This window comes from Ranitomeya imitator, chromosome 5 (assembly GCF_032444005.1).
Source record: "Ranitomeya imitator isolate aRanImi1 chromosome 5, aRanImi1.pri, whole genome shotgun sequence".
Classification (NCBI taxonomy): domain Eukaryota; kingdom Metazoa; phylum Chordata; class Amphibia; order Anura; family Dendrobatidae; genus Ranitomeya; species Ranitomeya imitator.
In genome coordinates this window covers 669,960,594-669,975,829 of record NC_091286.1, presented here as the reverse complement: position 1 = coordinate 669,975,829, position 15,236 = coordinate 669,960,594, and the positions used below count along the sequence as shown (strand labels likewise).

Sequence of the window (15,236 nt, the reverse complement as noted above, 5' to 3'; positions counted from 1 at the left end):
CTACTAGACCGGCTCGCGTGTAACATTGGGTGTGTATAGTTTTTCTTTTCACGCAATGTTGCCAACTAATACCATCATTTTGTTGTTCCACTGTATCACAGTATAGTTTCTGTGGCAGAAAGTGACTGACAGATACCGCAGACAGGACTGGCGCAGATGCACTGATCGGCAATATAAATCTCCTTTTTAGATGTGGGACAGTGCAGAAATATACAGGCCCACTGTTTTACACTACACAGTTTCAGGGGCAGAAAGTGGCTTGAAGATATATATATATATATTAAAAAAAAAAAAAGGGACTGTACTACAATTACTATCTCCCTACAATAATCTCAGAAAAGTATGGCAGGCAGCAATAAAAAGGACTGATGTACACAAAAGTGTGGACAAACAAACAAGATAGCTGTGCAGAAAGGAAGGAGCAACAGGATTTGTGCTTTGAAAAAAGCAGTTGGTTTGCACAGCGGCGTACACACAGCAATGCAGCTATCAGGGAGCCTTCTAGGGCAGCCCAATGAGCTACAGCGCTGAGGAAAAAAAATGTAGCCTCCACTGTCCCTGCAAAGAAAAGGTGGTGTTGGACAGTAGAAATCGCTACAGCACAAGCGGTTTGGGGGTTAATGGACCCTGCCTAACACTATCCCTGCTTCTGACAAAGCGGCAGCAACCTCTCCCTATGCTCAGATCGGCAGCAGTAAGATGGCGGTCGGCGTGAACGCCCCTTTATAGCCCCTGTGATGTTGCAGAAAGCAAGCCAATCACTGCCATGCCCTTATCTAAGATGGTGGGGACTGAGACCTATGTCATCACGCTGCCCACACTCTGCGTCCACCTTCATTGGCTGAAAAATGGCGCTGAACGCGTCATATGAAACGTGACTTTGGCGCGAAGGTCGCCGACCACGTGGTCGCCCCCACACAGGGATCGGGTCGGGTTTCATGAAACCCGACTTTGCCAAAAGTCAGCGACTTATGAAAATGACCCATCCATTTCGCTCAACCCCAGTCTTTTATCTTCAGTGATAATTTGTATCCCGAATGGGTAAAGCCAGCGGTATTGGTGTTTTTTCTGTAGAACCGCTTCAGTGAACGGTTTGAGTAGATAGCGTTTTTAAATGTAATTGCTGATAGGTCCTGGAATAGTTTGAGGTGTGATCCTTCAAATTCGATGTCTCGTGCCTCCCTTGCACATTAGGTCTTTGGTGCGAAAGTCTAAGAATCTGCATAATACATCTTGAGGTGGATCTCCTTGCTTAGGCTTAGGACGGAGCACCCTATGTATTCTTACAATTTCAATGTTTTGGGGATCTTGTTCCAAAAGTAAGGATTGGAATATTTCAGTAGTTGCTTTGTTTAGAGCTTCAGAGGCGACAGATTCCGGTAGGCCTTTTATCCGGATGTTGTTCCTGCGCTCTCGGTTTTCATGATCCTCCATAGTGGAGTGGACAATTTGTAATTGTCCTTCTTGGGCTTTGATGCAAGATAATATAGCATTGGAATATTCTGCTCCGCTACTTTGTGCCTTTTCCAAGAATTCCAGTCTATTGCCTTGTTGGGAGATCTCCTGTTTGATATCGGTTAATTCTTTTCCTATAGGCTCTAGTGCCTTAGATAAGATTCGTTTGATAAAAGAACGTGTCACCGGCTGGTCTTTAGAGTCAGATCCTATATCAGAGTCACTTTCCATGTCTGTATCTGTTTCCCCTTCTGGAGGTAAATGTGACGGGTAGTTTGTTTTGGCAGCACTTGGATTATTGAGGCGTTTCTTTAAATATTTATCCAGGTCTGATTGAGTAGCTAGAGAGCTTGTTTTGGCTGATCTGGGTGTTTTAGCACCTGATTTAACCATTTTGTAGTGTGATGATATACAAAAGAAGCTTTTGATTCCTCCTCTAGTCAGCAGATAAGGTGGTTATAATTCCATATTATTCCAGTACTAGTAAGGTAGCTGGATAGTTCAGATGCTGCGAACGCAGTAATGAGTATCAGAAAGCTCCTGTTCTTATTTTAGCCACTAGATGTCAGCTTAACACCATATAATTGCCTTCAGGTAACAATAGATTCCTTATTATCTGATTGTTTCTATGGATACCAGTTTCCAAGAAGTTTATGTGGCCTTAAGGTACCGTCACATTTAGCGTCGCTGCAGCGATCTAGACAACGATCCCGATCGCTGCAGCGTCGCTGTGTGGTCACTGGAGAGCTGTCACACAGACAGCTCTCCAGCGACCAACTATGTGAAGTCCCCTGGTAACCAGGGTAAACATCGGGTTACTAAGCTGTGCTTAGTAACCCGATGTTTACCCTGGTTACCAGTGAAGACATCGCAGAATCGGCGTCACACACGCCGATTCAGCGATGTCTGCGGGAAGTCCAGCGACGAAATAAAGTTCTGGACTTTCTGCTCCGACCAACAATGGCACAGCAGGATCCTGATCGCTGCTGTGTGTCAAACTGAACGATATCGCTAGCCAGGACGCTGCAACGTCACGGATCGCTAGCGATATCGTTCAGTGTGAAGGTACGTTTAGGGATCAAGGTTGTGGCTACAAGGCTAATCGTCAGTGAGGGCTGTTATGTAGACAAAACCCGTCTCCTCAGGCAGAGGATGCAAAAAAAAAGTGTGTCTCTTGTTTTGGTAGGAAATCCACTAGTGCCTCCACTCTCGTCTCAATCACCCTTCAATAGACAGTTGTCCTCTACTAAGACAAAAACAGTGGGTCCCCTTAGGTAGTTCAAGTCAAGGGGGGGGTCAACACAGCCCCTAATCGTTATTTGTGGACACTTTTCATCGGGGGGATCCGATCGAGCTCCTCTGCTGCGGGAGTGGAGGCTAGCAGCAAAGTGCTCACAAAGCCCATTCACCTCAGGGCTCATCTGCATCTACTGCAGGTAACAGCGGTCGGGTCTGATCACCTCTCGTGGCCTAAGTTGAGCTGACGTGTCTCTCCTCACCAGCAGCCCACAGCCGACTGCTGCGATGGGACTCCAGGTGTGGGAAAGCGCCGCGAGGAGGAGCGCACCGCAGCTACAAGATAGCTCCGGGCCAATCGCTCACCAGGTGAGCGATGAGGGGTATTTCTTAGCGGTGCGCCGTCCCGTCTCTGGCAGAGTGAGGTCTCAGCAGCCGCCTCAGTAAGTAGTGAGCAGCGGGTGGGGGTGGATCGCCTGGAGATCGCGGCCTGTCTCCCGCCTTGAACCCTCTTCCCGCCTCCAGACACCAGAGTTTGTCCGGAGATGTACTCTGGTTTCGGCTAAATAAAGGGTGTATACTCTCACCTCCTTACTTGCTGTTGTCCTCTGGTTAGAGAAGATTCGCTGGGTGCCTCAGGTTGCAGGTGGGATAGGAGTACCTTCTGTTGGCTTCAGGCCTATTTGTAGGCCCCTGTGCTGCGCTGTGCCCGGGACTCCCGTTAGAGACCCAAAAAGGGCAAATGGCGATCCCCAAGTCTTAGGGGAGATAAATGCCACCTTGTAGAGGTATGGATGGAGTTTATAGGGCTATGGATGCTATAGATTTTTGCAGCTGACAAAGGAGCACAGTAAAAGCACGTCTTGCTCCTTCACCAGTTGGCCACTCCACCCCCCCTAACAACCGTTTCACACTGCTCTGGCTTCAATAGTGGTGTGCTGCGGTCCCCTAGAATCTGGGACAGGAAGGTCAAGCGAGAAGATGTGGGTCTTTGTTGTGGCCCACTTTCAGCTTGGCCACGGCCTTGTCCTCTGCATGCACCGTCATCATCACGTCCACTTCCCCATCCCTTGCCTTGACCATTTTAAATGGACTACTGCCCTATTTTTAAAGCTCAACACAAATGCATTTATTTAGCGCTAAACTATATCTGATCAGTATGCCTGCAAAGCTATGATTTTTCAAACACAAACACCAGTCCTCAGCCTGACATTACAGACTGTATTACATTTTGTTTGGGGTTTGTTGAATTTTTTAAATGCAAAAAATTGCTTTATATAAGTAGAGTAACAGTAAAAAAAAGTCAGAAACCGGCCTACAATGCCCAAACTTGGAGCGCACAGATATATGAGGCCTGTCACGGAAATACCACACTGGCAAATATGTGGCCTGTATTTTTTGTAATGTAAAACGTGCTGTATATAAGTAGAGTAACAGACAGTAAAAAAAGGTGGGAAACCGGCCTACAATGGCCAAACTTGGAGCTCACAGATATATGAGGCCTGTCATGAAATATCACACTGCCAAATATGTGGCCTTTATTTTTTTAACCCCTTTACCCCCAAGGGTGGTTTGCACGTTAATGACCGGGCCAATTTTTACATTTCTGACCACTGTCCCTTTATGAGGTTATAACTCTGGAACGCTTCAACAGATCTCAGTGATTCTGACATTTTTTTTCTCATGACATATTGTACTTCATAATAATGGTAAAACTTCTTTGATATTTCCTGCATTTATTTGTGAAAAAAATAGAAATTTGGCGAACATTTTGAAAATTTTGCAATTTTCCAACTTTTAATTTTTATGCAATTAAATTACAGAGATATGTCACACAAAATACTTAATAAGTAACATTTCCCACCTGTCTACTTTACATCAGCACAAATTTGGAACCAAATTTTTTATTTGTTAGGGAGTTATAAGGGTTAAAAGTTGACCAGCAATTTCTCATTTTTACAACACAATTTTTTTTTTAGGGACCACATCTTATTTGAAGTCATTTTAAAGGATCTATATGATAGAAAATAACCAAGTTTGACACCATTCTAAAAACTGCACCCCTCAAGGTGCTCAAAACCACATTCAAGAAGTTTATTAACCCTTCAGGTGTTTCACAGGAATTTTTGGAATGTTTAAATAAAAATGAACATTTAACTTTTTTTCACAAAAAAATTACTTCAGCTCCAATTTGTTTTATTTTACCAAGGGTAACAGGAGAAAACGGACCCCAAAAGTTGTTGTACAATTTGTCCTGAGTACGCTGATACCATATATGTGGGGGTAAACCACTGTTTGGGCGCATGGCAGAGCTCGGAAGCGAAGGAGCGCCATTTGACTTTTCAATGCAAAATTGACAGGAATTGAGATGGCACTCCATGTTGGGTTTGGAGAGCCTCTGATGTGCCTAAACATTGAAACCCCCCACAAGTGACACCATTTTGAAAAGTAGACCCCCTAATGAACTTATCTAGATGTGTGGTGAGCACTTTGACCCATTAAGTGATTCACAGAAGTTTATAATGCAGAGCCGTAAAAATAAAAAATCATATTTTTTCACAAAAATAATCTTTTCCCACAATTTTTTATTTTCCCAAGGGTAAGAGAAGAAATTGGACCCCAAAGTTTTTATACAATTTGTCCTGAGTACGCTAATACCCCATATGTGGGGGTAAACCACTGTTTGGACGCAAGGGAGAGCTCGGAAGGGATGGAGCGACATTTGACTTTTCAATGCAAAATTGACTGGAATTGAGATGGGATGCCATGTTGCGTTTGGAGAGCCCCTCATGTGCCTAAACATTGAAACCCCCCACAAGTGACACCATTTTGGGAAGTAGACCCCCTAAGGAACTCATCTAGATGTGTTGTGAGAGCTTTGAACCCCCAAGTGATTCCCACAAAAATTATTTTTAGCCCCCAGTTTTGTATTTTCGCAAGGGTAACAGGAGAAATTGGACCCAATAGTTGTTGTCCAATTTGTCCTGAGTACACTGATACCCTACATGTGGGGGGGACCTCAGTTTGGGCGCATGTGAGGGCTCAGAAGGGAGGGAGCGCCATTTGGAAAGCAGACTTAAATGGAATGGTCTGCAGGCGTCACATTGCGTTTGCAGAGCCCCTAATGTACCTAAACAGTAGAAACCCCCCACAAGTGACCCCATATTGGAAACTAGACTCCCCAAGGAACTTATCTAGATGTGTTGTGAGAACTTTGAACCCCCAAGTGTTTCACTTCAGTTTATAACGCAGAGCCGTGAAAATTAAAAAAAAAAATTTCCACAAAAATTATATTTTAGCCCCCAGTTTTGTATTTTCCAAGGGTAACAGGAGAAATAGGACCCCAAAAGTTGTTGTCTAATTTGTCCTGAGTATGCTGATACCCGATATGTTGGGGTAAACCCCTGTTTGGTCGCACGGGAGAGCTCGGAAGGGAAGGAGTACTGTTTTACTTTTTCAACGCAGAATTGGCTGGAAATGAGATTGGACGCCATGTCATGTTTGGAGAGCCCCTGATGTGCCTAAACAGTGGAAACCCCCAACTGTGACTGAAACCCTAATCCAAACACACCCCTAACCCCAATACAAACGGTAACCCTAACCACACCTCTAACCCTGACACACCCCTGACCCTAATCCCAACCCTATTCTCAACCATAAATATGATCCATACCCTAACCCTTACTTTAGACCCAACCCTAACCCTAACTTTAGCCCCAACCCTAACTGTAGCCTTAACCCTAGCCCTAATCCTAACCCTAGCCCTAACCCCAACCCTAACCCTAGCCCTAACCTTAACCCTAACCCTAGCCTTCAATCTAACCCTAGCCCTAACCCTAGCCCTAACCCTGACACTAGCCCTAAGGCTATGTGCACACATAGGAAATGTGGTGCAGAATTTTCTGCAATAAATCTGCATCTCCTGGCAGAATCCATAGGTGCAGATTTTCTGCAGTTTTTGTTGCAGGTTTAGTGCAGTTTTAGTGCAGTTTTGGTGCAGATTTTACCACTGCAGATCTTTATCATGGAGGGGTGCAGAAACACAGCAGAACTGCACAAAAGAAGCGAAATGCACTTCTTTGAAATCTGCAGCATTTCTGCGCGGATTTTTCTGCACCATGTGCACAGCTTTTTTTTCACATTGATTTACATTGCACTGTAAATCACAGTGCAGTTCTGCAGCGTTTCTGCAGCAGAAAAATCTGCTGCAGAACTGCACTAATTCTGCACTAAATCTGCATCGTGTGAACATACCCTAACGGGAAAATGGAAATAAATACATTTTTTTAATTTTTTAATTTTTCAATAATTAAGGGGGTGATGAAGAGGGATTTGATTTACTTTTATAGCGGGTTTTTTAGCGGATTTTTATGATTGGCAGCCGTCACACACTGAAAGACTCTTTTTATTGCAAAAAATATTTTTTGCGTTACCACATTTTGAGAGCTATAATTTTTCCATATTTGGGTCCACAGAGTCATATGAGCTCTTGTTTTTTGCGGGATGAGTTGACGTTTTTATTGGTAACATTTTCGGACACGTGACATTTTTTTATCGCTTTTTAATCTGATTTTTGTGAGGCAGAATGACCAAAAACCAGCTATTTATGAATTTCTTTTGGGGGAGGCGTTTATACCGTTCCGCGTTTGGTAAAATTGATAAAGCAGTTTTATTCTTCGGGTCAGTACGATTACAGCGATACCTCATTTATATTTTTTTTATGTTTTGGTGCTTTTATACGATAAAAACTATTTTATAGAAAAAATAATTATTTTGGCATTGCTTTATTCTGAGGACTATAACTTTTATTTTTTCGCTGATGATGCTGTATGGTGGTTCATTTTTTGCGGGATAAGATGTTTTTAGCGGTACCATGTTTATTTATATCCGTCTTTTTGATTGCGTGTTATTTCACTTTTTGTTTGGCGGTATGATAATAAAGCGTTTCTTGCTTCGTTTTTTTTTCGGTATTCACTGAAGGGGTTAACTAGTGATATAGTTTTATAGGTGGGGTCGTTACGGACGCGGCGATACTAAATATGTGTACTTTTATTGTTTTGGTTTTTTTAGATAAAGAAATGTATTTATAGGAACAATATTTATTTATTTCTTTAGGAATTTTTTTTTTTTTACACATGTGAATTTTCTTTTACACTATAACATTGCCCAAAGGGGGGGCATGATGTTATAGTGTAAGATCGCTGATCTGACACTTTGCTGTGCACTGTGTCAGATCAGCGATCTTACGTGCACATCAGGGAGGCTTCCCGGCGCCTGCTCTGAGCAGGCGCAGTGAAGCCACCTCCCTGCAGGACCCGGATGCAGGGGCCATTTTGGATCTGGGCCTGCTGCAGGGAGGAGGAGGTAAGAGACCCTCGCAGCAGCGCGATCACATCACGCTGCTCCGAGGGTCTCAGGGAAGCACGCAGGGAGCCCCCTCCCTGCGCGATGCTTCCCTATACTGCCGGAACACTGCGATCATGTTTGATCGCAGTGTGCCGGGGGTTAATGTGCCAGGGTGGTCTGTGACCGCTCCTGGCACATAGTGCCAGATGTCAGCTGCGATAGTCAGCTGACACCTGGCCACGATCGGCCGCGCTCCCCCCGTGAGCGCGGCCGATCATGTATGACGTACTATCCCGTCGGTGGTCATTTGGGATAGTACGTCCGATGTCAGAATGTCAGAAAGGGGTTAATGGAAAATAGTGCTGTTTATAAGAAGAGTAACAGACAGCACAAACAGTGGAAAACCAGCCTAAAATGCCCAATCTTGGAGCACGACTATATATGAGACCTTTTTTGTTTTTTGGTGAATTTAAAAACAAAAAAACAAGGCTAGCACACACAACTATGCCTGACAAACTATGATTTTTTTAACGATGCACCAGGACTCAGTATGACATAACAGACTGCATATTTTTTTTGTGGAGGTGAATTTTTGGAAAAAAGAAAAAAAAAATGAAAACTGCAACTAGATATATAGTAAATAAGCAGCAGCAGACAGTTCTGGACCTTTGGTAGGGATGCAGTGGGAGCAATGTACAGAAATACAGTGCCTGCAGGCCTTGCACTGATGTGGACATGCTGTGCCCTGTCTACCTAGCGCTGCAATCTCGGGATCCATGAATTAGCCCTAAAAAGGACTGTTGGTTTCTTTGGAGTTGCGGACTGAATAGTTGCAGACCTGCACTAACTATTAAAAGCACAAATCTGACCCTATTTCTGCAGCAGCTCTCCCTACACTCGCTAAGTCGGGAGCAGAATGCGGCGAGCAGGGTGGCGCCAGGTCTCTTATACTCGTGATGATGCTGTACGGCCCAGCCAATCACTGCACAAGCACAACAAAGATGGCTGCGGCGTTTCATGGCCTGGCAGACAATCCCTGCAGCATGATTGGGTCTCTAAAGTCCGCCAAAAATTCTGGGTGGAGACCTCAATCCCGGGAATGCTCGATGCTCAACGAGTAGACCGAGCATAGTGATACTTGGGCCAGTAACGAGTAGAGGCGAGCACATTCGCTCATCACTAGTGAGGAATATTGTTTTTTTTTTATTTTCACGTCTTTTGAAGATGGCAGATGACAAGGTTATCATGGGTGGAATGGGAATCAGTGCGCTCATTCAGAAATAATTTGTACTTTTTAGTAGGAAAATGAGAAAGTAGACCGGTATGTTCACACAGTGCTGATTTTCATCTATTACTAGCCAAAGCCATTTGCTTTGGTAGACAATAAAGGGAATGTATCAAGGAAATCTAAATGTATCAAGGAAGACATGAGTGATGAAAATGATGCCAAATGAGGAAACCTGCCATTTTTTCCTGCTTTTTGCACCCATAAAAATCAATGGGAAATTGAAAAAAAAATGCAACAAGGGTTTTTTGAGAATTAAACTAACTTTATTAAGCAAGCAGACATGTAATCTGTTCCCAAAAAATTGAAAAAAAAACCACACTTCAAAACATTGCAGGAGAACATAACCTTAAGATGTTCACAATGACGATACTCCCAGCTTTTCCTGTGTTGACCAGTAGACCAGCTATAAGCGAGGACGGTTGGGGCTCCTTGGGATAACTTAGAGAATAGATGATTTTATTGTTTGTCTTTATGTCATTAATATTCTGTCTGATTGTTTTGGGAGGGTGATTAAGCTTGTTGGGTCCCATTTTTTAAGCTTGTTTTTCGACACCTGCTAATTACTCACTTCATGAACCAGATAGGTCATAAATATGAACCCAAGTGCAGGTCTTTGTCTAAAGCTTATGTGGATCTTATATTGACTGCATTGATTCACCTGAGCTCGGGGACGAGGTGAGGAGCCGCCTGCACTTACTAAAAGGTATATTTTATACGCACAGAAGGAACTGATTTTCTAAATTATAAATTTTATTTCTCATTAGATTTACGCATGAGAGAACATTGAATTTATCATGAAAGTTTTGTGGCTTTCAGATTATATCACCACTGATGGACGCCATGCCCTGTGAGTCCGGGCAAGGGAAAGTGGCTTTTCAGGGAACAATCAGGGCTGAGCTGATGTTGTTTTCGCCTATTGTTGGATTTGAGGAAGGGTACAGGACACAGGAAGACACAGATTTGATTTTCATTTTGTCACAGTCCACTCTTTCATTGCTGGGTATTAGTTGTCTGTACTGTTTCTTTAAAGTATCCAACCCTCCCAGGATATTTTTGTATCGTTGCTCCTGTGGCAGAGTTCTAGAGAGGTTCCCTAATTCTGAGAATACTTAATATTGAATTACCTCCATTTTATTCCCTGTTTTCTAGGCTTTTGCAGACATGGTCACGGTGGATCTCATCTTGGTTCTTGTGTCCTTTGTGGTCATTTTATTTCTGGTCAAAGCTTTTCAGAACCAGAAAAAATCCATGAACCTCCCTCCTGGTCCTGTGCCTTTACCGATCATAGGAAATATGCATGTGATCAACACATCAAAACCCCAAAAGTCCTTCACAGAGGTAAGAGACGGTCCGCTGTATGTACTGACATACTGTGCATTAAATTGGGATTCTTATTCTTGGAGAAGTGTTAAAATTGCATATGGCTTTACTTGTTAATACTTTTGTACGGTTTTGACTTCATACCTTGAATTAATGTGCCTCAAATTTTATTCCAATGTAATTAGATTCAGCAACTTTTCAAAAAGCCTTAATGATACATCATAAATGTCTGATCCGTGAGGGTGAGATCAGCTCTTCTTGGGGTCAGGAATGCTCAGTTGCGGAGCTGCACAGCTCCATCAATTTAATGGCAGCTGTGGCCAGGTACTGCGCATGTATCCCATATTCATACCAATTGGACTAATAAATTAAGTTGTACTCTTTAGTGCTATTGCATGTAAACATGAAATATATGAAAGTGGAATTGTATTTCTTCTCCAGAAAATAGTTAAAATCTATGATACTTAGCGCATAATTCTGTCAATTCATGTATGCCGAGCAGACACAATCTACTTTGCAGGCAATCTAACTAGCGATGAGCGAATATTTGAATGTTCAGTTCAGATTACGTTCGCCAAATTTGCAATATTCACTAATTAATTCATCAAATATTCAACGATCATTACGGAACACCATTCACGTTAATGAGATGCAAAAACAAACAAAAGCACAACATCTTATAACGGCCACAAATGCCGCCAAAACGCATCAAATGAGCGGCAGACACCAGGAAATTGGCCTAATTTCTCCCCCAGTACAGATTTTAGCATGGCACAACAAATAGCCAGGAATGAGGTATCGGAGTCTGGAACAGCATTTATATCTTTCCAATGAATATCACAGTAAGACTATGTCGGTGAGGGATCGGCATACGGCCCCTTTGCTAGGATCCCTGATAGCACATGCAACACCTCTGCCTGCTTTCATGCTGAGCCACACTCAGGTGGCACAAATATCAGTTTTGTAGACTACCATTATCAGAAAAATTTAAGGATAGTAACACGGGTAGTTGAGTCCAAGGTGGTGGAGGCCTGATGGTGTTGGAGGCTTACTGCTACAGACAGAACGCATGAAAGAGACCTAACCATGAGTAGTCACATTTCCAAAAATTATTGGCAGCCACCATCAAAGTGGCATCAATTTCACCATAGTACAAATAGTAAAATAGGGACCGTCAAGTCTTCCACTATACCCAATCCAGCAGATGGACACCCAACAAGGAGTGTTCACATTTAAACAAATAAGGACCTTACACCACCAAAGTGGAATCAATTTCACCACAGTAGAAATAATATAATAGGGACCAACAGGTCTTTCACTACACCCAATGCAGCAGATGGACACTCAACCAGGAGTGTTCACATTTTAAAAACTGATTACCTGACACCGCCGAAGTGGAATAACTGTCACAAGAATAAACATAGTATAATTGGGACCGAGACGTCTTCTACTACAGATAACCCAGCAGATGTAGACCAACCATGACTGTTCACATTACCCACAAATTTGTGTTATCATCAGCAGCAGGAGCAGCAGCCACAACAGGCACAGAAGCCACACTAAAGTTATGAAAGATTGAAGTTACGTGACATTAATGCATCACACTAAAAAATGCAATATCGCCTAGCCTGTACAGTCTGCAATTGGGGTGCAAAAGTCCTTGGAGATCCATGACTTGTTCATCTTAATGAAAGCTATGTGGTCTATACTTTCAAAGGACAGCCAGCTGCGCTTATTGGTCAGGACACCACCAGCAGCACTGAAGAAACGGTCTGAGAGAACGCTGGCTGACAGGCACAATATAACCTCCAAGGCATGTGAGGCAAGCGTCGGTCACTCATCCATTTTGGAAGACCAAAATGTGAAATGGTCCAAACCCTCCCTGATGGTATTGATATTTAGTTCTAGATACTCTTGCACCATCCTGTCGCGGACCCCGTGACCGACCTTTCCCGGTCCAGACATGAGTCCGCACAGCACAGAGCGGGATGGGTAGACAGCACCTGTAAACACAACAGCACCATCGCAAGGCATGCAGGACCTGTGGCATGTGCTAGCAGGAGGATGGGTTGGGGCAGGGCCAGCCGTCGGAGCTTCCGGAGCGATCAGCGGAGCACTGAGGGTAGTACTGGGGGGGTGACCGGCTTGGGCGCCGACAAGCGTGTAAACAGAAGAATAACCGGGTAGAAGCAGGTGTCAAGAAACCGAGCAGGTATAAACAGAGCTGAGGGAACAACTGAAAGGGAAGTCAGAAACTAAGTCGGGGTCAGAGAACCAGATAATCCACAGACAGAACCTAATCGACAGGCAAGTGAAACATTGGGGACAGGCCGGGTCAAAACAGGATACAAACTCACAAGGCAGGCACAAGGCACAAACACACAAGCATACAGGGGTCCCTTAACTCAGCCGAGGGCAGAAGTATAACTGACAAGGATGCAAGCCTCAAGCAGCTATAAAAAGCCCTCCCCTATCCAAAGGAAGGCTACCAGCATTAACTCCCGAGGCTCCTGCTCAAATCCTACCATAGGATCATAACATATCCTCTCCATTTGTTCACCACTAGCAAGATTTGGACTCTGTTGTTCTGGTGCACGAGTTGGTCTAAAACAGTGTCAAAAGACTCACAGAAATTGCTTATTCCACTTCAAACACTGCTACTGCTCATGTTTTGGCATTGACTAATTGACATGCTGGAGGTTGGAAGTCTAGAGCTGTGATGTAAACTGTGTGCTTCACTGCTGTCTTGGGGAAAAGCTCTCTTAAGATTGTGTAAAAGCGTGTTTCGATAATACAGCATTCGTGAGTCCCTTTCTAGGGAGGGAAGAATCTGGCAAAATTTGGTTTTATAATGTGGATTTAATAAAGTGGCAAACCATTAGTCAGCAATATTCCTAATCATTACTATAGTCGGGCTCTACCATGAGTTCCAAGTCGATACTGTGTTGGAGGTTGGGTAACAATGAGGCTTGTTTCCTCTGTCCCTTCCCACCAACAACAAACAACAGAAAGAGGGGGATAATCTGCTTCATTTGACAGTTGCTCATCCATCACCTCTTCATCTTCCAGTTGTTCCTCGGATCTTGCACCTTTGATAACAATTTATGTTATCACCAGCCACCCTGGATTGCAGTAATCCACCCTCCCTTGCCACCCACCTGTGTGAGGACAGTCTTGAACTTAGAGACAATGGTTTCCCTTTCGCTTCCTCCTCTGCTTCCTCCTCTTCTTCTGGGACCACCATCTCCTCCCACAGGCTATTCAAATACTGCTCCAGCATAAAGATGACCGGGATAGTGATGCTGATGACAGTGTCGTCAGCCATTTTGAAACTGTGCAGGAAAGGTGCAGAGGTCCTTGCTCTATGCCCGCTGTGTAATCATGATATGCACCACATCCGTACTGCGTTGGCCTAGGCTATATGGCATGACATACTGCATCAGGGCTCATTGCTGCTGCTACAGTCCCTGCATCATGTGCAGAATGGAATTCCACCATGTCGGTATATTAACCTGTTAACTGGTATAGACAAACACCTCTGTATTGATGCAAGTTGATGAGCAGACATGGGCGAACTGCGGAAATAAGTACACAGCTTTTGTGCTTTGTGAAACAGCTCACCCAGGCCTGGATAGTGGCTGAGAAAATGCTGTACCGCCAGGTTTAGGATGTGAGCCATACAAGGCACATGTGTGATCTTGCCTCACTGTAGGGCCACCACGAGCTTCGCACTATGATCAGACATGGCCTTCCCTGAATTCAGGTTCAGCAGAGACAACCATTGATCAAACTCAGCCTGGAGAGCTGTCTAAAATTCTTCAGCTGTATGACTGGTGGAGTTCAACCTCTTAGCTTTGTCATGCATAGGAAGAAACAATCATTTACGTGACCACAACTGTGGAACCGTTGGCTGGCTGCAGTGCTGTGAGAGGGTGGAGTATGGTGAACTGGACAAACTGCTGTATCGTGAGAGAGGTGAAGGCAGAGAGGTTACTGTGGATTGAGAAACTTGTGGTGTGATCATTCCCTTTAACTGGTCAAATAAAAGCAGGCATGTCCACTTCCATTTCAGCTGAAAGCAGCCTTGTTACAGAACCCCCAGCACCAAGAATATGTTATGCTATATATATATATATATATATATATATATATATATATATATATATATATATATATATATATTATGTATAATAGGTTCCATGTGAAATGCATCAGTCCACAGGCTGCATCCCTGGGCAGAGAGGACAAGATATCCTCCTTCTGTCCTCCCCCCACCTTTGTAATTTCCCCAGTAAATACCAGCAGGCTCCGGCCCCCTGCAGCTATTGTAATGTATGTCTGGCCGGATGTTTTCCTATTGGCCTGCCCTGTGTATCTGTGTTATACATTCTGTGTGCTGTAAATAAAGTGGGTTCTTTTTAGACTGGAAATACCTGGAGTAGCAGTCAGCTTTTATATGCTCCCATGTAATCAAGAAATCCTAGCCAGCGTCCTTCATTCAGAATCCAGCAAAAGCAGAATGGACCTCCTGAAACACGGGGGGTGCTGAAAGAGGTACTACAGCACAGTAGACCCCGTTACAAGCCTCTCA

At 43.8% G+C, this 15,236-nt stretch overlaps 1 protein-coding gene across 6 annotated transcripts in view; it reads left to right on the top strand.

Moving 5' to 3' along the window:
- LOC138638743 (cytochrome P450 2C23-like) overlaps positions 1-15,236 on the top strand; it is a 761,024-nt gene that overhangs the window by 399,538 nt on the left and 346,250 nt on the right. For all 6 annotated transcript variants that reach the window (XM_069728295.1, XM_069728292.1, XM_069728291.1 and 3 more), the window contains one exon: positions 10,475-10,663. In XM_069728295.1, the coding sequence (XP_069584396.1) occupies positions 10,487-10,663 (177 nt within the window). In that variant the 5' untranslated portion in view covers positions 10,475-10,486. The remainder of the gene's footprint in view (positions 1-10,474; positions 10,664-15,236) is intronic.